The sequence below is a fragment of the Lacerta agilis genome, chromosome 13, assembly GCF_009819535.1.
Source record: "Lacerta agilis isolate rLacAgi1 chromosome 13, rLacAgi1.pri, whole genome shotgun sequence".
Lineage (NCBI taxonomy): Eukaryota > Metazoa > Chordata > Lepidosauria > Squamata > Lacertidae > Lacerta > Lacerta agilis.
Window position 1 is genome coordinate 36,535,158 of NC_046324.1, and position 20,074 is coordinate 36,555,231.

A 20,074-nucleotide genomic window follows, 5' to 3' on the forward strand; every position below is an offset into this window, starting at 1 on the left:
ATTTATACCCCGCCCATCTGGCCGGGTCTCCCCAGCCACTCTGGGCGGCCTCCAACAAATATCAAAATACAATACAGAGTCATAAATTAAAAACTTCCCTAAACAGGGCTGCCTTTAGGTGTTTTCTGAATGTCAGGTAGTTGTTTATTCCCTTGACTTCTGACGGGAGGGCGTTCCACAGGGCGGGCGCCACTACCGAGAAGGCCCTCTGCCTGGTTCCCTGTAGTTTTGCTTCTCGCAGTGAGGGAACCGCCAGAAGGCCCTCGGCGCTGGATCTCAGTGTCCGGGCTGAATGATGGGGGTGGAGACGCTCCTTCAGGTATACAGGACCGAGGCCGTTTAGGGCTTTAAAGGTCAACACCAACACTTTGAATTGTGCTCGGAAACGTACTGGGAGCCAATGCAGATCTCTCAGGACCGGTGTTATGTGGTCCCGGCGGCCACTCCCAGTCATCAGTCTAGCTGCCGCATTCTGGATTAATTGCAGTTTCCGGGTCACCTTCAAAGGTAGCCCCACGTAGAGCGCATTGCAGTAGTCCAAGCGGGAGATAACCAGAGCATGCACCACTCTGACAAGACAGTCTGCGGGCAGGTAGGGTCTCAGCCTGCGTACCAGATGGAGCTGGTAGACAGCCGCCCTGGACACAGAATTAACCTGCGCTTCCATGGACAGCTGTGAGTCCAAAATGACTCCCAGGCTGCGCACCTGGTCCTTCAGGGGCACAGTTACCCCATTCAGGACCAGGGAGTCCCCCACACCCGCCCGCCTCCTGTCCCCCAAAAACAGTACTTCTGTCTTGTCAGGATTCAACCTCAATCTGTTAGCCGCCATCCATCCTCCAACAGCCTCCAGGCACTCACACAGGACCTTCACCGCCTTCACTGGTTCTGATTTAAAAGAGAGGTAGAGCTGGGTGTCATCTGCATATTGATGAACACCCAACCCAAACCCCCTGATGATCTCTCCCAGCGGCTTCATATAGATATTAAAAAGCATGGGGGAGAGGACAGAACCCTGAGGCACCCCACAAGTGAGAGCCCAGGGGTCTGAACACTCATCCCCCACCACCACTTTCTGAACACGGTCCAGGAGGAAAGAGCGGAACCACTGTATAACAGTGCCCCCAGCTCCCAACCCCTCTAGCCGGTCCAGAAGGATGTTATGGTCGATGGTGTCAAAGGCCGCTGAGAGATCCAGCAGAACTAGGAAACAGCTCTCACCTTTGTCCCTAGCCCGCCGGAGATCATCAACCAGCGCGACCAAGGCAGTTTCAGTCCCATGATGAGGCCTGAATCCTGATTGGAAGGGATCCAAATGGTCCGCATCTTCCAGGCGTGCTTGGAGTTGTTCAGCAACCACCCGCTCAATCACCTTGCCCAAGAATGGTAAATTTGAGACTGGGCGATAGTTGGCCATATTGGCCGGGTCTAGAGATGTTTTTTTAAGAAGCGGTTTAATGACCGTCTCTTTCAGCGGGTCTGGAAAGATTCCCTCGCAGAGGGAAGCATTCACCACCGCGCAGAGCCCATCGCCCAGCCCTTCCCGGCTAGCTTTTATAAGCCAGGATGGGCAAGGATCTAGGAGACAGGTGGTCGGTTTCACTCGTCCAAGCAGCCTGCCCACATCCTCGGAGGTAACAGATTGGAATTGATCCCATGAAACATGACTAGACAGGGCTCTAGCACTCTCCCGCCCCGGCCCTGCTCCCACGGTGGAGTCTACCTCCTTCTGAATCTGAGCGACTTTATCTGCAAAAAACTTTGCAAAAGCATCGCAGGAGATCTTGGGGTCCCTACCAGACCCCGGTGACAAAGGTGGTTCTGCTAGGTTGCGAACCACCTGGAAGAGTCTCCTGCTGCTGTTTTCTGCAGATGCAATAGAAACAGCGAAGAAGGTCCTCTTCGCTGTCGCCATTGCCACTTGGTAGGCTCGAAGTTGAGCTCTAGCCCGTGTCCGGTCTGATTCAGAATGAGTTTTCCGCCACCGGCGCTCTAGCCGTCTCAGCGACTGTTTCATCGCCCTCAGCTCCGGGGAAAACCACGGAGCTGTCCGGGCTCCATGCAATCGGAGAGGACGCTTCGGAGCCAGACAGTCAATAGCCCTGGTTAACTCCGCATTCCAGCGGGCCACCAGGGAATCAACTGAAAGGCCATCAACATGGGATAATGCATCCCCTACCACTCTCTGGAAGCCAATTGGATCCATTAAGTAGCGGGGGCAGACCATCTGAATCGGTCCCACCTCCCTGCAGAGGGGAAGGGTCGCAGAGAAGTCCAGTTATGATGGTAAGCGTCTTAGAAAAGGGACCTGTCCTTTTGTACTAAGTGAAGCAACATCCAATTTGGCCATGCAAGTTATTAGAAAAGTTCCCCATGCTTTGCTGTGTAAATTCACTGATGCCAGTACTATTGCAAGAAAAAGTAAACAGAATACGCATAACTTTATTCTGTGTGTTATTGGCCAGTGAAGTGGTATCATTAGCTATGCTACAGTGACTTGAAACCCTTTACTGACTAGTTTTCACCTTAACCCCTACCTCAACATCTTTGGAGCAGGTTACAGTACAAATAGTCCATTTTCCAAATATTTACACTATGCAAGGAGGGAAACATTTTTCTACCTCCTTCACTTTTTAATATTGCTAACAGAATGTTTCTTTTGCAGTAAAATACCTTAAGGCTGACTCAGTCTTCAGTCACTAGGAAAGAAGCATTAACTTTATTGGATTCATTTCTGTACCATCTGTTCTGTCCTCACATTAGCTGCAGATAGTAGCTGCCTTTCAATACAATTCTGGTTGCCCGCAGATGGTTCCTAATTTGACCTCTCAGCAACATTAGGCAATACACTTTTCTCCAGTACTTGAAAATGAGCAGTGTTGTCATTAAGTTAATCAACTTGTGCTAGTGATTTAATACTGAAGTGTGGTCACACAACTTCAAGGAAATCATTTAAGAAATATTAAAAATATTTTATTCCTTTCTCCTAGTGGCGTTTGCAAGCCAAAATCAGCATTCTGTTAATGTTGTTGCAGTATAGCGTAGAAGTTCCTGTACATAATCACTAGGTGTAAAAAGAGATATTGTGGCAAAGGGGGAAAGACTTGGAAGTACATTCTCTGTAACAGTCCTATGTTAGTAATACTGAGGTGTATGCTGGAAAGCTACATGAGCACAACCCCCCCCCCCCCAGCTCTTTGGACATCAGTAGAGCAAGAACTTCATAGCAGATATGGAAAAAATACTTTACTCCAAACAGTGTATTGTTAGTGGAAGCTCTCTGCATATGTGCATTTGCAGACTGGGTAAGGCTCATTAGGTGAAAACTTAATAAACTAAGGACATTCGTCAAATGCAGCTTTCTTAGCAATTTTTACTGCAGAGCAGAGATAACTAACCTGTAGTATTCCATATATTGCTGAATTCTCATAGGCCCCCAGCCAGAATGGCTAGTAGTTGGTCATAATGGAAGCCAGAGAGCCACAGATTCTACCATTCCTGGTATTATAGATACGTTATTCAAATAGCTCACAGCCAACATTATGCATGAAAAAGCCTGGGATGAAAGCCAAGAAGTTGTTTTTCCAGTACATGTAGTGTTGCTGGCTCTATATCCAAGCTCTTGAATATAATCATAGATAAGTTTTGGCAAGATTTAATAGCCTGAAGGAAGGTGCTAGCATTATCTGTTTCACAGAATCGTAGAACTGTAGAGCTGGAAGGGAGCCCAAGGGTCATCTAGTCCAACCCCCAGCAATGCAAGAATGTAGGAATTTGCAAACAGGCAACCAACTCACTGAAAACTTCTCCATAGTGGATCTTGATCAATTTGCACTTATGTTTGTCAAGAATTCCAAGACCATCAAATAAGTATGTCCTATATACTAATAGCAAGCTCACTCTCCAATTGTCAATCTAAGCACTACAAGAGGCAGATAGTAGCAGCTTGAGGGAAATGCTAAGGAGTGGATGCCCAGTGAGTAGCCATCTTGGGATGGAATAAAGCATTCTGGAAAAGGGCATGGCTGACTGCAACACTGACAGAGCATAGTTAGAACTACCACAAGGTGTAGTGATAGCCCTTTCCTCTATAGTCTCCCTCGCTTTCAGACGCTGTATGCCTCTGAATGTCAACTGCCAGGAATGACAGGTGGAGAGAACACTCTTGTGCTCAGGTGATGCTTGTGGGCTTCCCATAAACATCTGATTAGTCACTGTGAGAAAGGAATACAGGACTGGAGGGGCCTTTGGACAGACCTAGCAAGGACTGCTCTTGTGGTCTTATAACCTTGAACTGGAGCAGTCCACACTGCAGTATTTTGCTGCAGTTCTTATTTGTTATTTTGGCTAACACCAAGGAATCGGTGTGCATACACAGTAGGTTTTGTTTGGGGCCTATGTGTAATAGAAAACAGATTAGGTCAAGACATGGGCATGAACCAGCATGAAATAATACTGACTCCTGTTCATTCCATAGCTTTTTGAGGTTCATGTTCACCAAGAGATTGTGCTACATTTGAAGGGGATGTCCACACTACCTGCAAACATAATAACAGGATAGATATCTAGGCCTGCAGCAGAGATTCTAAGAAGACATGTTTTGAATATCCCAATACTTAAGTGGGTCTTATATGATAAAGAGGTAACTTGCAAATTTACTCACTGAATTCCCCTTGATTTCAGTAGGATTTGACTTTTCCATTAGGGTTGCTTCTGTGCTTTTCAAACTACAACATACAGAAAAATTCTGCCTATACTGGAGAACCAGGAGCTGGAAATAACTGTCCTCTTGTTGAAGTATTCTTCTATGACCGCAGTTAAACAGCTCCAGTTCCCAAGAGGCAGTATTACAGGCTTTCTTGGCACATGGCAGATTTGTAGAACCCCGTAGTGTAAGATTTCCCTTTTGTTCCTTACATAAGCCCAACTTGCATGTATATGAGGGCCTAAAAAGGGACTGTACTGTAAGTTGGACTTGTGTTTAGATTCCTTAATGAAATATTAGACAGTAGCGCACAGAGGGCTTCCTAGTTGATGGATCCTTCATCTTCCACCTCACTGAGGAGTGGGGCTGTGTCTACAGGCTGCCTGGCAGGCTCCTCTGTTGATGAGCGCTTTGTTGAGCGGTTCAATGTTCCACCCTAGAAAAAGATAGAAGTCAGGAAAATCAAACCGGGCATTACTTTGGGGTTTTGGAATCTCACTGTCAGCTGAGGTGCTAGGCTGATTTTTCCAAACCCTATTTCACCACCATATAAAGCAGGAATCACATTCTATCAGGTCTGCCTTAGAAGCTTTACCTCCTGGTCATAATTACACCCTGGTGACCTTATTCAGGGAAGTTGGTCGTAATGACAGCAGCAGCAGAGAACTGGGGAAAAGTCTTAACATCATATCTGCCACCACCCACAAGCTGTATCAATTTTGGTTACCCACCAGCAGCAAGAGGTAAAGGCTGCAACCTCCTCATTATTTAAAATAAAATTACTCTATTTTAAATAAAGTAATTAGCAGTAAAGGATGCGGGTGGCGCTGTGGGTTAAACCACAGAGCCTAGGGCTTGCTGATCAGAAGGTCGGCGGTTGGAATCCCTGCGACGGGGTGAGCTCCCGTTGCTCGATTCCTGCTCTTGCCCACCTAGCAGTTCGAAAGCACATCAAAGTGCAAGTAGATAAATGGGTACCACTCCAGCAGTAAGGTAAACAGCGTTTCCGTGCGCTGCTCTGGTTCGCCAGAAGCGGCTTAGTCATGCTGGCCACATGACCCGGAAGCTGTACACCGACTCCCTCGGCCAGTAACGCGAGATGAGCGCCAAAACCCCAGAGTTGGACACGACTGTAACTAATGATCAGGGGTCCCTTTACCTAATTAGCAGTAATAACTTGAGTCAGGCTGGGTCTGTCTAAAGTTAAGACTCATTTGTTTACCGACCTGCTTCTTCTCTTGCTCTACAGTTCTGTCATGAAAAAGGCGCTTTAGAACCGAAACCAACTCCCTAAAACATTTATTTCTTACTAGGAAACGCAGTAAGACAAAACCCTCCATTTCTGGATACAATGTGGAACCTCGTGGCTTTGCATAAAGTCATTCAATGCTTTCTTAATTAACAACAGTGTGCAGTGATACTGTTTTGCTAGGATTTGGGATTAACTGCACAACAGCATCTTTGCTGGGGGAACCTGACTTAATAGCATATGGCATAAAGAACAAGAGAGGACCAAAAATCACAAGAAATGGACAGAACTCTGCTGCCACCACCAGTCTTCTTAATGGCCCAGTTTGGGGTTCTGAAATTTTAGCCAATCTTGGCTGTACATTATGATGCTTTGGGAATGAACCTTTTATTATTTAAAAATGAAAGATATTATCAGGCAGGAATGAGGAGCAGAATTAGGCTTCTTTATGGCAGATGCCCCAAATACTGACACTTACCTGCTTCATGTCCGCTATGTTGAGGCTAATGGAGGCAACAATGCAAGCAATGGTGTTTGCCAGCATGAAGACCATCATCTGTTGCCATCGCCACAATGGGATCTTTAACTCACTGCAAGGTAAATATTAATAAATGTACATATGGCAAACAAGACAGCTAATTGCTTGAGAATTTACATCCCCTCATATAGAAGGTTTGCCATATTTCAAGAAGTGAAAATCTGGAATTATTAATTTTTGGCCAAAGTTGTGGGCTTCTTTCTTTCTTTCTTTCTTTCTTTTTTTCTTTCTTTCTTTCTTTCTTTCTGCAAAATCTCCCCCCCAAAATTGAAGTTTTTTGGAAATTTTCCAAAAATTCAACACTTCCGATGTGGGCTGCCATAGGCCTGGGTTTCCCCAGATATTTTAACTGGTTACCGAAAATTCCACCCAGATGCCATTTTTGACAGACGAATCGCTGAAATATGGCAGTCCAATAATGTAGACATAAGCAAAATAATGTGTTCCCATCACCAAGCCTTGGAGCAACATGGGATCTGGGGTTCGGGAGTGATGGTGACAATGGTGTCATTTTTTTGACGGCACAACTGTGAGGAAGGAAGAAAAGCAACTATTCTCACCTCGACTTGGTTCCCAGAATCCGTCCCACAATCACATTAGAGAGGCCAATTCCAATCATCTGTACTGATGTTGCAAGCCCCATGGCTGTCCCCAAGGTTGCCTGGGGGACCACAAGGGGTATAGAGGGCCACATGCTAGCCTGTCAAGAGGTGATTGAAACAACAGAAACAGAGAGAAAATAGGTGATTTGAGAAGTAAGACTGTTAAACTAGGGGGAATGGGTGTTTTTCATCTTCACCCCTTGTTTCCACCCATGTACCTAAAAGAGGGAACATGGAAACTTCCTCTAATGAGGCAGGTGCTAGGTAAATGATGTAGAACCTATCCCATGTATTCTAGGGAAGCAGAAACCAGGAATGGGGAGATAATATCACATTTCTGATGACTTACTGCTGCAAAGGAGTAGGTAATGCCCAGCCAGATGGTAGAGACAAGTGGAGGAACAAACGTGAAAGCCAAGAGGGCAAAGACGGGCAAAGTCAACACTGCGCAGCCAACTGCAAATATACCTCTCAGTCCAACATAATCCTGAAAAATGGAAAAAAAGTAATAATTCTACGTAAAACCGCTGTATTGCTTGGCAATCTGCTTGGTTGTCTAAAATGCTGTAGTTTTCCGTGTATAAAGACAAGCGTTTTTTTTTCTTATAAAATAATGTCAGAAATGGGATTGGTTGCTGCCGCGAGCAGGAAATTTTTAGCGGCGATTGGGCGGGTGACTGGTGGCTGCGGCAAGTGCTGCTGCCAATTGGCGGCTGGTGTTGGCAAGTGGGCAGACGATTGGCAGAATTGGCAGCAGCACGCGATACCAACTGTCGGTCTGGGCAACAACTCTGGGCAAGCCCCTCCCCCAACCTCAACAACTGTGGACAGTCCTCCCCCCAATTTCTTAATTTTGTGTCCCCCAAAATAGGGGGCGTCTTATACACAGAAAAATATGGTACGTTGTAAGGTTTTTTAAAAGTATATATAAAAGCAATCCAATCTATGATTTGATCTAACTTGAGGTCAGGTTCCAAAAGCCAGCCCTCCTCATTTCAATTTGCAAAATCCTGCTACTCCACTGGAATAGCTGAATGTGCAGCTCTCACCCTGCAGAAACCATGTCAAGGAATTCCAACCCCCGCCCCAAGCGTTACACCAAAGCCAGTGACACAAGTACTTACGATCAGTATGCCCACTGCCGCTGAGAGAACAAGGGAGCTGTCGTAAACCGCCCCAGCAATGTAAGCAGCTGCCTGTTGGCTGTAGCCAGGGTACTTATCTTGGATAAACTTGCTGGAAAGGGTTGCGGGAGAGAGAAGCCCATTAAGATTCTAGATCACATGACAGAAAGATTTCCTTTTTATCCATATGGAAACAATTGAGCTCTTCTGACTTGCTTTTTTCCCCAAGGGCCTCTGCAGACAAATGGCCACATCTGCACCATATATTTTAAGTACTGTTTAACAGTCGTGGCTTCCCCCAGGGAATCCTGCAGCTTCCTAAGGGTTCTGAGAGCTATTAGGAGACCCTCACTCCCTTATAAAGCTACAATTGCTAGAGATCCCTGAGAATAAAAACAACGTTGTTTGATAAACTGGCCTTCTGCCCAGGGCTGATCAGAGCTATGGTACAACAGCATCTAGAGGCCACCACATTGGCTACCCGTGCTGTAGACCATGCCTGTGCCCAGAGAGTCTTTAAATCCCTAGCATAACTCCTGTTCTGCTTTGCACTTACCTAACATAGTGGTGCTATCAAGGCAGGACTTTGAGGGAGAAGTCAAAGAATGAGGTGGAAGCTCCCCCAAACACAGCCTGGCTAGCTTGCCACATTTCATAGTAAGTAGCGTAATACACATGACCATCTAAAGACAACCCCCCCCCAAAAAGACCCATTAAGTCCAGAGTCTAAAAATGTCTTGCTGTACCAATGGCTTAATGTCACATCTCAACCCCTCCAATCAATACTCATTTTGCTGGTGTAGAAAAGCAGTGCAGGAAATCTGCCAAGGTCACAGCATTTTAAGGTGGAATCAGGAAGGATGAGATCCAAGTCTCCCAAGACAAGGGAAAGGAGCCCCAGCCTGTGTATTTGAGGAAGCTGCAATACGACCCAAGAGCTGCCATGTAGGGCACTTTGAAGACCAAGCGCAGCCCAAGAAGCTGGCAGGGTGCCAGGGGGCTTTTTGGCTGCAGCCACTCAGGATGTATTGAAAGGAGGACTCTTTCCAGAATTAATGACTTCTGAAAGCTCTGCAAAGGTATCAGGCCTTTGGTTTCTACCCTCCCACTTGAGGAAGAGGAGGAGTTGTTGCTGCTGTTATTATTAGGATTTATCTCTCACCCTTGAAGAACTTTCCCGAAACAGCTTACCTGACATAGTAATGAAATGAGGTGTGTCTGTCTCCCTCATTAATTGGCTTAGCAAGAATTTTAAAACATTCCCGTTTACTCAGACATTTGATGGCTACAATGCACTGTTCCTGAGGTCACTGGCTGAGAGAATGTATTTAATGCTTTAGAATGTTTTATCTGTTTTAGAATGCTTAAAAACTTGTATATGGTTTTTACTGTATTTTAAAATCACTGAGGTGCTTCATAAGACACTGAAAGGCAGTCTTCTGATAATCATCTCATGCAACAGAAGCAAAAAGCCAGACCTTCTACCCTGGTTCCAAGCCATAAAGTACTTTGAAGCAGGGATGGGGAACCCTGCAAACCTCCAGATGTTGGACTCCCAACTGGCACCAGCCAGCAAGGCCAGTGATATAGGAGTTGTGGCTGGCAACACTTGGGAGGGCCACAGACTCTTCACCCCTGCTTTGAAGATGTACACCAGTACTTTGAACTGGGCCCAGAAATGGACCAGCAGCCAGTGTAGTGTAGTGGTTAAGTGCGGTAGGCTCGTAATCTGGTGAACAGGGTTCGCGTCTCCGCTCCTCCACATGCAGCTGCTGGGTGACCTTGGGCTAGTCACACTTCTTTGAAGTCTCTCAGCCCCACTCACCTCACAGAGTGTTTGTTGTGGGGGAGGAAGGGAAAGGAGAATGTTAGCCGCTTTGAGACTCCTTCGGGTAGTGATAAAGCAGGATATCAAATCCAAACTCTTCTTCTTCAGTGCAGCCATTTAATCACAGTTCATCCTACAAGTTTTAAGTCCAACAGGGATAGTAATTGATTTGCCAACAGGGAATATCTTGGAAACTAGTAATCCTGAGCCCTTCTAGGCCTAGTTTGTTCTAGGGCCACATATGAGAACCAGATTGGCAAGGCAGAGCCGGCCAAAACTAATTAGTAGAGGGGACTCTGCTGCCCAGTCCATATGAGTTTGGGCCATTCTGCCCACTTCTCACTTATTTATTAACATTCATACTTCTTCCTGCTTCAACCAAACCTCAGCATTGGGATGAGTCACTAAAACCACCACAGTAAACTGTTTACCTGGCATCTGCCACAAAAGGAAAGATCCCGTTGTAGAAAAACATGATGGTCAGGACCAGGAGCCAATAGCGAAGAGGTAGGTGTCGGACATCCTGAACCCGCTGCCAATTAGAGAAAAATAAAATGCACATCATAGAATCACAGAGTTGAAGGGTCTTTTTCAACTATCTGGTCCACCTCGCTGCGCCATGCAAGAGATCCAGATATAAAGCATCTCAAGCAGACGACTGTCCAGGCTACCTCTCCCAAGTCATTGGTTCAGTTTTCAGCCTGCTCTTAAGAGGTTTCCTGTAACTTACGCAAATGGCACCGTGTCCTCGTCCAAAACTCTGAAGGTTAAAAGTTCCAGGGCAGGGAGGAATCTGTGGCCCTTCAGGTGTCCCTGGACTACAATTCCCATCATTCCTCATCACTGGTCATGCCAACTGGCTGATGGGAGGTGAAGTCCAACATTACCTGAAGGGCCTCACCTCTTCCATCCCTGCTCTAGGGCTGAATTTTCACCACTACCACCTAAAGAAGGAGGGTCGCCACACAGATTGTTATTATACCTTTTTAGTCAGGAAGGATAAAAACGGAAATATTCTTTGACAACACTAGTTCAGGGACAGAGCAGGTATCATATCAGACTGTTTCCCAGTTCCCTTTCTAAAAATCAATTATGTAAAACTTGGGGTGTAGTGAAAAATATATATATTGGAGCCATAAGCCATAGATTACTTAGCCTATGCATAAATCCAGCACTAAGCCTAGTGCAGCATTGAGGTTTCAATCAAATCTGGCTCTGGCAGTTTATGGCAGTATCTATAGCCTGCATTAGGGGCTCCCTACATTGAATGTTGGGGGGGAAGAGACCCTTTCCTGTTCTTCCAGTAATAAACCAACAGTGCATGAAGCAGCAGAGCAAAACAGGGCCGCCACAAACAAGACTACATCATGCCATGGCAATGAGAACCAAAAATCCAGGTCACTGCGGACTCAAAATCAGGGCTTAAATTCATGGCACTGTCCTAGATGGGCCAAACAGCTGCCAGTCAAACATATTTGCTGGGCAAAATGCTTTCAGGGTCACAACCACTCAGATAACTGCCACCACCCAGTCTTTGCAGAGAAAGGAAACTGGAGAGCTACAGCTTGGAGACTTTTGCTAAAAGGCACTTGGCTCCCTCTCCTGGCTGCCTATGATAAATGAGGCTTTCAGCCTTTGCACACAAAGCTCACAATGGAAAACCAAGCATACGTGGCTCAATGCAACTTCTGCCTCACATACCACTTTCTTGGACTCTTGCTGGATAACTCCATCCAATCCGAGCTGCTTCATGCCCATCTTGTCCAGCACACTGACGACGACAGCAGAAAGAAAGCCCAGGACACATAACAAAGTCCCTGCAGGCAGAGAGGAACGACTGGTGGGTGGAACTGTGATCACTGGAATGCTTTAAGGGTGTGTTAGATAAGAACGTGGTTTGGGTTCATTTGGGGACAGAAAGCCCAGCTAATTGCAAAAAAAAAAAAAATGCTGGAGAGGTGAAACTGGCAAGGGTCTTCTCCCCCCGCAACACACACACACACACACACACACTAGCTAGTCACTTATGGTCTTTGCAAGGTGACCACCCCTGTTGTTGTTGTTGTTCAGTCGTTCAGTCGTGTCCGACTCTTCGTGACCCCATGGACCAGAGCACGCCAGGCACGCCTATCCTTCACTGCCTCTCGCAGTTTGGCCAAACTCATGTTAGTAGCTTCGAGGACACTGTCCAACCATCTCATCCTCTGTCGTCCCCTTCTCCTTGTGCCCTCCATCTTTCCCAACATCAGGGTCTTTTCTAGGGAGTCTTCTCTTCTCATGAGGTGGCCAAAGTACTGGAGCCTCAACTTCAGGATCTGTCCTTCTAGTGAGTACTCAGGGCTGATTTCTTTGAGAATGGATAGGTTTGATCTTCTTGCAGTCCATGGGACTCTCAAGAGTCTCCTCCAGCACCATAATTCAAAAGCATCAATTCCCCTACTGGAACCAAAACACAATTCCTACTTGGAAGTGCATTAACAATTGAGTTGTTCATCACCACTGATGCCATAGGGCACTAGTGTTTGTAGCTGCCTGCACACTCATGCAACCACATTCCAGACAGCATTTCACATTGCAACGGACCTAATAACTGAGTCAAGAATCATATTGTGTCCAGCAACAAGCACTGCTACTTCTTATCGGTGAAAATATGGTATTTCGGAAACAGAAGTGCTTGCTTGAGGGATGACACAGTGTATTTGCTGCAATATAAACTGACCTTCTTGAAACGCTCCAATTCAGGAATGGGAAATTTAAGGGGGGGGGGGTCCAACACAGCATTCCAGGCCTCTCTATCAAGCCCCTGGGACTCTCCCCAGACCCCACACTCTCTCTAGTCACATCTCTCACTAGCCCTGCTTGAGTTTGTTTGTTTTGGTCTGGCTGGAATGTTTCCTGAGACTCTGATAATGCTTCTTGTTTGTCAGGATGGAACATAGAGAGGAAAGTGTGAGAGTGTATGTAAGAAGATGGCCTACTGTACAAAGGAAAAAATTTATGTTTGCTGTTTTGACCACTTTTGCCTCTGACCACACTGACCATTGGTATGTGGGCCGTAGAAATTTGTCCAGAATAGAATGTGACCCTCAGGGTGAAAATGGTTCTCCGCCCCTGCTGTAGAGGCAAGCTGACATGAAACTCACCTCCCCAGAGAGTCCACTGGATGCCAAAGTGACTTTCAAACTGCTGGGTGAAGAAGAAGTTGAGGACACTTCCGAGCCGGGAAAAGGAGAGTGTTAGCCCAAATGCCAGAGCCAACTCTTTCCCCTTGAACCAGAAGGCTGTGATACGATTCTGCACAACTCAAAAAGCAGAAAAGACAGCAGTGTTATTAAGTGATTTCATGAGAAAGATAGGTGCTGAAAATGGAGAAGAGTTGATAACAAAATTAATAGCCCATCTTTTCATACAATACTCAAGGTAGTGAACAGAGCAGTCACAAACAAACAATAAAAAAACAAAAAAGCTATATGTGAAACCACGTGAACACTAGGAGAAGGGAAAAGACCAGAAATGGAAACCAGAGCGTCTCCAATCAGCAGTACAGACATTTAGAAGAAGAAGAAGAAGAAGAAGAAGAAGAAGAAGAAGAAGAAGAGTTTGGATTTGATATCCCGCTTTTCACTACCCGATGGAGTCTCAAAGCGGCTAACATTCTCCTTTCCCTTCCTCCCCCAAACAAACACTCTGTGAGGTGAGTGGGGCTGAGAGACTTCAGAGAAGTGTGACTAGCCCAAGGTCACCCAGCAGCTGCATGTGGAGGAGTGGAGACACGAACCCGGTTCCCCAGATTACAAGTCTACCACTCTTAACCACTACACCACACTGGCTCTCTTTATCCATGAAAAACCCATATGACTTTGGATTTCCTGATTCCCCAAGGCAATGCACAGCAATTAAAATCTACAGAATTACCGTAAGCCACCCGTCTTAACTGAAAAAAAGGATTTCTTTCTGTCCTTACTTGTCAGTGACCCGTTTCCAGAGCCGAAAAGCAACCTGCCTGTCAGCATCAGTGGCAAGAGGTACGGCGTTCCTCTGAAGTGAGAGCCCAGAGCAAATATGGATGATCCCAGGACAGTGAGGAAAGAGAAGAGAAATACACCAACTAGAGAAGAAGAAGATGGAAGAAGTTCATTAAATCGAGGCAAATGGGCTTTTAACAACTATGCAAACTGGAGGAGTAAGAGGAGGCCAGTTCTTGGATCCAGGTCTATGACTATTTTGGTAACACTTGAGCACGCAATGCCTGTCTATTAACTGGAATGACATCCAACAGGGAAACATTATCGACCTATTTTGCTTTGGTTCACTGCAAACGGGCACATCTCAGTGAACGCTGTTCCCGTGATATTGTGTAATCCAAACGAGTGGTGGCTGGTGCTCATTGCAAATGGCAGGGCAGAAGGCAGGAGGCCAATGGTTTGTGAAGCCAGAGTAAAGTGGCAACAGAGCCAATGACAGGTAATTGCAGCTCTGTCCCCATCCTTCTCCCTCCTGAATTCCACAAGGGCAACACTGAGACTAAGGGGGAGGAAGTTGACAACCAGTGATACCTCCTGGGATGGTTGTAAGAAGGAACATAAGACAGGTGGGCGATGAGCTGAGGGCAGACTGAGTTGGCCAGTCCCTGCCCCATTCGCTCTAATGGACTAGCCTCCACTAATCCAAACTCCAGATATGTTGAGCTGGGAAACAGCTCATATGGAGAACCACTGGCAGAGGAAATCCCACATTGGCAGAAATACTCTCTGCCAGCTTCAGTGTCTCCTGAACTGGGGTTTGGACACAGTGGCTTTTAATAATGATAATTTATTATTTATACCCCGCCCATCTGGCTGGGTTTCCCCAGCCACTCTCAGAGGCTCCCAACAGAATATTAAAAATACAATAAAAACATCAAAAACTTCCCTAAACAGGGCTGTCTTCAGATGTCTTCTAAAAGTCAGTTATTTATTTCCTTGACATCTGATAGGAGGGCGTTCCACAGGGCAGGCGCCACTACTGAGAAGGCCCTCTGCCTGGTTCCCTGTAACCTCACTTCTCGCACCAGAAGGCCCTTGGAGCTGGACCTCAGTATCCGGGTTGAATGATGAGGGTGGAGACGCATCTTCAGGTATACTGGTAAGCTGGTGTATCACCAGTAGGCACTTTCCCACAGTTTGGGTTGTTCTGTTAAATGCTGGAATCAACCATAAACTGTGCACAGATATATTCCAATTCACACAGGTTTATTCCAACGCACACAACACCTTTCTAAAACAGCCTCATAGGTTTCCAGTTTGTTTCCAGGCCCAATTCAAAGTCCTCATATTAGTATTTAAAGCCCTAAATGACTTAGTATACTTGGTGCCGCATAAGAAAAAGTCCCGTTTTGCATCCTTGCCAACTGCGTCACAGAAAACAAATGGAAAACAAAGGAGCACACAGAATGGATTCACCAGATGACCCCTGAAAGCAAGCAGTCAAGTGGGGAGGGCGAACAATCAGCCATAGTTCAACGCCTCGGAACTTACAGCGATTCCCCAGTTTGTCAATTAAGAAGCCAGCCATGATCACCACCAGTGCATTGCTATGGGAAACAAAAGAAAAAAAGAGTTATTGGGTTTGTTTGTTTTTTTTTTAATATGTTTGCTTCTACTTATTTACTGTTTCTGTGTTAGAAGAGCCTTGCTGGAGCAGACCAAAGGCCCATCTAGTCTAACATCCAGCTCCCACAGTAACCAACCACATGCCCTATGCAAAGCCCACAAACAGGACTTGAGTACATAGCACCTTCTGCACCTGGTACTCAGATGCATACCAGCCCAGATTATAGCTCAGTTGGTAGAGCATAAGACTCTTGATTTCAGGGTTGTGGGTTGTGGGTTCAAGCCTCACGGTGGGCAAAAAGATTCCTGCATTACAGGGGACTGGACTTGATGATCCTTGTGGTCCCTCCCAGCTCTACAATTCTACGACAGGAGAACACAGCACTCTCTGCACTTGTGATTCCCAATACCTGGTACTCAGATACATGCTGCCTCTGACAGGAGAACACAGTCAACATTGTTAGTAGCCACTCACAGCCTTTCCCATATACATCCCCACATATACATAGATATACTTAAAAGATAAATATAAAACTGAGAGCTTAATGGAGGGGGTGTTTTGCTCAGTGAAGTACCCCTCTACACTCTGCCAAACTTTGCTGCAGTTGCATTTAATGGAGGGGATAGCTTCACTGAGTTATTGGCCAAATGGCACTGTGAAGCCCACACGCGCGCAAACACACACACACACACACACACACACAGAGTTAGACAGCTCGCATGGGCCACCTGCCACCCATGCTACTTTCTCACTTGCCTATCTGCCATTTGTCATGGTGGAGTGGACATATCAGTAGCCCCTGAAACTGCAGCATGCCAACAGCCTTACTTTTTAATGTATATAGGAAGATATAGAAGAATGACTTACGTCCAGGCATAGATAGCATACAGAAGATTGTACTCTTCAGGCGTCATTCCCAGGCCTTCCACACAGTCAGTTCCATTATGCCCTGTGCCATTGTGGTGCGTGCCGTTGGGACAGGTTAGATTCTATATAACAAGTCAGAGTAAAAGGAAATGAGCTCCAGAAATAAACAAGGGGTTGAGTAGGTGGACATCTGGATTCAGCCATTCCAAGACACCCAGCTGCCTGTTTTGCCTTAGGTGGCTAGTGCTATTTATCAAATTCCTAATATTACTTCATATAGCAAACTCTTAGGACTCTTGGGAATCATAGGTAGGGAGTAGGAACTGATTGGCCCTCATACAAAAGGAGGAAAATGACTTTAAATGGTTGGAGAAGACATATACTTTTATGACAGGCCAGTGCCACAGCTCAGCAACCGATCAGTGCTCTGCATGCAAAAGATCCCAGGTCTGTCTCTACTGAAAGGATCTTAGCTGACAGAGTTGGAGAGCTGAGAGAGACCTTCACCTTATTATCCTGTTCCCCTCCCAACACTAAACCAGTGTTCTATGACCAATGGGCACATTCAGTCCTGATAGGGAAGCTTTGGGGAGTACTGCAAACCTTCATGTCTTCCTGGAGCCTGGCAATACCTCTCCTCTAAATGGTACCACTTTGGCCACTCACAGAACTGAGTTTTCCATTAGTACATATGATGATAAACCTATCCTCAGTCACGAATCCTTCTAATCCAGGGATGAGACACCTCATGTTGCTGGACTACAGTTCCCATAATCATCCCTGACCATTGGTCATGCTGACTGAGGTTGATGAGGGTTGGTGTCCAACATCTGGGAGGTCATGTGTTCCCCACCCCGATGTCTAAAGTACTCCAACTGAAGATGAATTCCAGGTCTGTTGCACTTTGGACAAAGATGTACAAATCTAGTCTGTAGAAACTGTGGCGGCATTTAAACTTCTAGATTCAGGTAGGTAGCTGTGTTGGTCTGACGCAGTCGAAATAAATTTAAAAAATAAGAAAATTATCCAGTAGCACCTTAGAGACCAGCTAAGTTTGTTCTGGGTATAAGCTTTTGTGTGCATCTGAAGGTATCAGAAGAAGTGTGCATGCACACGAAAGCTTATACCCAGAACAAATTTAGTTGGTCTCTAAGGTGCTACTGGATAATTTTCTTATTTTTTATTTTATTTTTGCATTTAAACTATCAGTTTTGCTTGAGTCCCGGAAGCAACAAAAATAATTCCAACATATATGCCCTTCAGCTGTGGAAACAGCTCTCTTCTTTGACCTGGTCAGCTTGAAAAGACTTGGGCTCAGAGACATTTTATATTTATACCCCACCAACCCATTTTGTCTCAAGACTGCAGTCAATATGACCTTTTACAGAATACTGTTGCTCATTCCCACCTAAGCACTTACCCCTTGAAACTGCTCTTGCAAAACACTGGGGATATCAAAGCAGAAGTAAGAGCCAAAGGTCAAGAGGCAATTGAAGAAGAGCACAAGGAATCTGTAGTAAGCTGCAGAAAAAAGACATGTTAATATGAACATAAGGCAAAAGCTGCAAAACTGAGGGAGGGAAAAAGTTTCACAGAATTTTACCATGACTGTGTTTCACAATTGTATTGTGCAATGAAATAACTGATAACAAGGCAGTTGTGTCCCACTTGGAAATTGTGGGCTGTAGCCAATGTTAGTTCTACTCAAGAGTAGACTTCTTAAAATTAATAGCCATGGTTAATTGAGGTCCATTAATCCCAAATGGTATACTCTTAAGTAAAACTTAGCTGAATACAACACTGTGGTTTTGCTTGCTAACCTAATTATGGGAGCACTTACCAGTAAATCACCACCCTGAAAACAGCTAATATGTTCACATCAAATACAGGTATTGCAGTGTATTTCAATGGGACCCTACTTTCATGTGGCTCCCTGGCAGAGATAAGAGGTGGGGGCAGGAATCACAGAAAGGAACTTCACATTGATCATTGCGAAGCTTATAATTTGCATGTGCATGCAGAGGTGCATTTGCTGCAGGTTTATTTTGCATTTTTCTTGGAAGTTTCAATATACATTTTCCTAGGTTTTAATATTTGACAGGACATCGAGTTAAGAAGCAGAATATAAATATTCATATAGGTTAAATACGATATTGGGCTCAAATTGGGACCACAAAAACAGACTCAGTGGAGCAAGAGAGAAGCAAGGGCTCCCTAGAAGCAACGGCAAAACACAGTAACACAGCCCCTCTAAAATGACCAGGCGATATTCAGTGGGGGAAGGGGGAGGAAATCTGCCCACCACGCCACTCAGCCCGTAAGAAATTCAGTGCAGAGAGGCAAAGAGGAAGGCTTAAGCAGGGCTTGAGTACAAGACCTTATTTTTAACGCCCGGAGACGTGGGTAAAAAAAGAGGGGCCTCCAGGCAAGCGATCAAGAGGTCTATACTGAGCTTGTGCACAGTGAACCTCTGAGCATGTGCAAAGAGCCTCGCACGCGCGCTCTTCAATTTTCTATTAATAGGAGGAAGGAACGTGATTTCCAAGGAAGCGCCTCCTTCCTCTTTCTCGCTTTGGCAATTAAGCAAAAGAAGAACGGGGGCGGCGGGTAGGGGAAAACGCATAGCCCGTCACGTGCCCTAACGACGGTCACGTGACAGGCGCGACTCGCGCTCACCTTTCTCGGCTGCCGCCTCCGCCATGGCTTTTTTCAGTTCTGGCGACCGCTTCTTCCTCCGCAAGTTTCAGCTCACCGCGAGGAACCGGAGTCTCCGCCCCTCTTCGCTTAGCCACGCCCCTCCGCTCGAGTCAGACACCGGCCGGCACTGCCTGGCACTCAGACTCCGCCCACCTCCGCTCACTTTTCTGCCTTTGTCTCGCCAGCCCAGCCCACGTCTCCTCTGAGTGACAACCTCCCCTCCAGCTCCGCCTACTGCTGCGGAAACTGGGCGGGCGCTCACCGCCCAGCTTGGTGACGACACCAACAAATCCGCTCGCGGCTGAGCCTGAGCCCCGCCCTCTTTCCCCACCCACTGAGCTGTCCTCTCTGCTTCCTAAGAGCCACGCCCCTCCCGAGAAGGAGCTCGGGTCTCTACAGTTCGCCTGTGGGCCTGTCACTCTCCCCTCTCCTTCTTAGTGAAGTGTGCATGCACACGAAAGCTTATAAGAACAAACTTAGTTGGTCTCTAAGGAGCTACAGTACTGGACATTATATATATTGCCTGCCCTCTTGGGTTGGCCACCTCTGAGGCGTGAGGGAATAATAATAATAATAATTTATTATTTATACCCAGCCCATCTGGCTGAGTTTCCCCAGCCACTCCACGGGGCTTCCAACAGAATATTAAAAATACAATAAAACATCAAACATTAAAAACTTCCCTAAACAGGGCTGCCTTCAGATGTCTCCTAAAGGTCAGAAAGTTGTTTATTTCCTTGACATCTGATGGGAGGGTGTTCCACAGGGTGGGCGCTACTACTGAGAAGGCCCTCTGTCTGGTTCCCTGTAGCTTCACTTCTTGCAGTGTGGGAACTGCCAGAAGGCCCTTGGAGCTGGACCTCAGTGTCTGG

The 20,074-nt window shown here is 46.2% G+C and overlaps 1 protein-coding gene across 1 annotated transcript; it reads right to left on the bottom strand.

The window, feature by feature from the left end:
- Positions 1-3,639: 3,639 nt before the first annotated feature.
- Positions 3,640-19,289, bottom strand: LOC117056577 (major facilitator superfamily domain-containing protein 1-like). Its single transcript, XM_033167061.1, has 13 exons — positions 19,182-19,289; positions 17,926-18,026; positions 16,506-16,627; positions 15,563-15,618; positions 14,011-14,154; positions 13,190-13,348; positions 11,748-11,863; positions 10,478-10,578; positions 8,219-8,330; positions 7,444-7,581; positions 7,053-7,192; positions 6,433-6,544; positions 3,640-5,141 (listed from the first exon to the last, which is right to left on the bottom strand). Exons 1-13 carry the CDS (start codon positions 19,204-19,206, stop codon positions 5,028-5,030), a joined length of 1,440 nt encoding a protein of 479 aa, XP_033022952.1. The 5' UTR covers positions 19,207-19,289; the 3' UTR covers positions 3,640-5,027.
- Between the last annotated feature and the right edge of the window lie 785 nt (positions 19,290-20,074).

Coding starts and splice junctions, on each gene's coding strand:
- LOC117056577 (XM_033167061.1), bottom strand. CDS start 19,206: ATGGCGGAGGCGGCAGCCGAGAAAG. Junction 8,331..10,477: donor CCTTTTGTGGCAGATGCCAG/GTAAACAGTTTA, acceptor AACCCTTTCCAG/CAAGTTTATCCAAGATAAGT. Junction 7,582..8,218: donor CGGCAGTGGGCATACTGATC/GTAAGTACTTGT, acceptor TCCATTTTTCAG/GATTATGTTGGACTGAGAGG.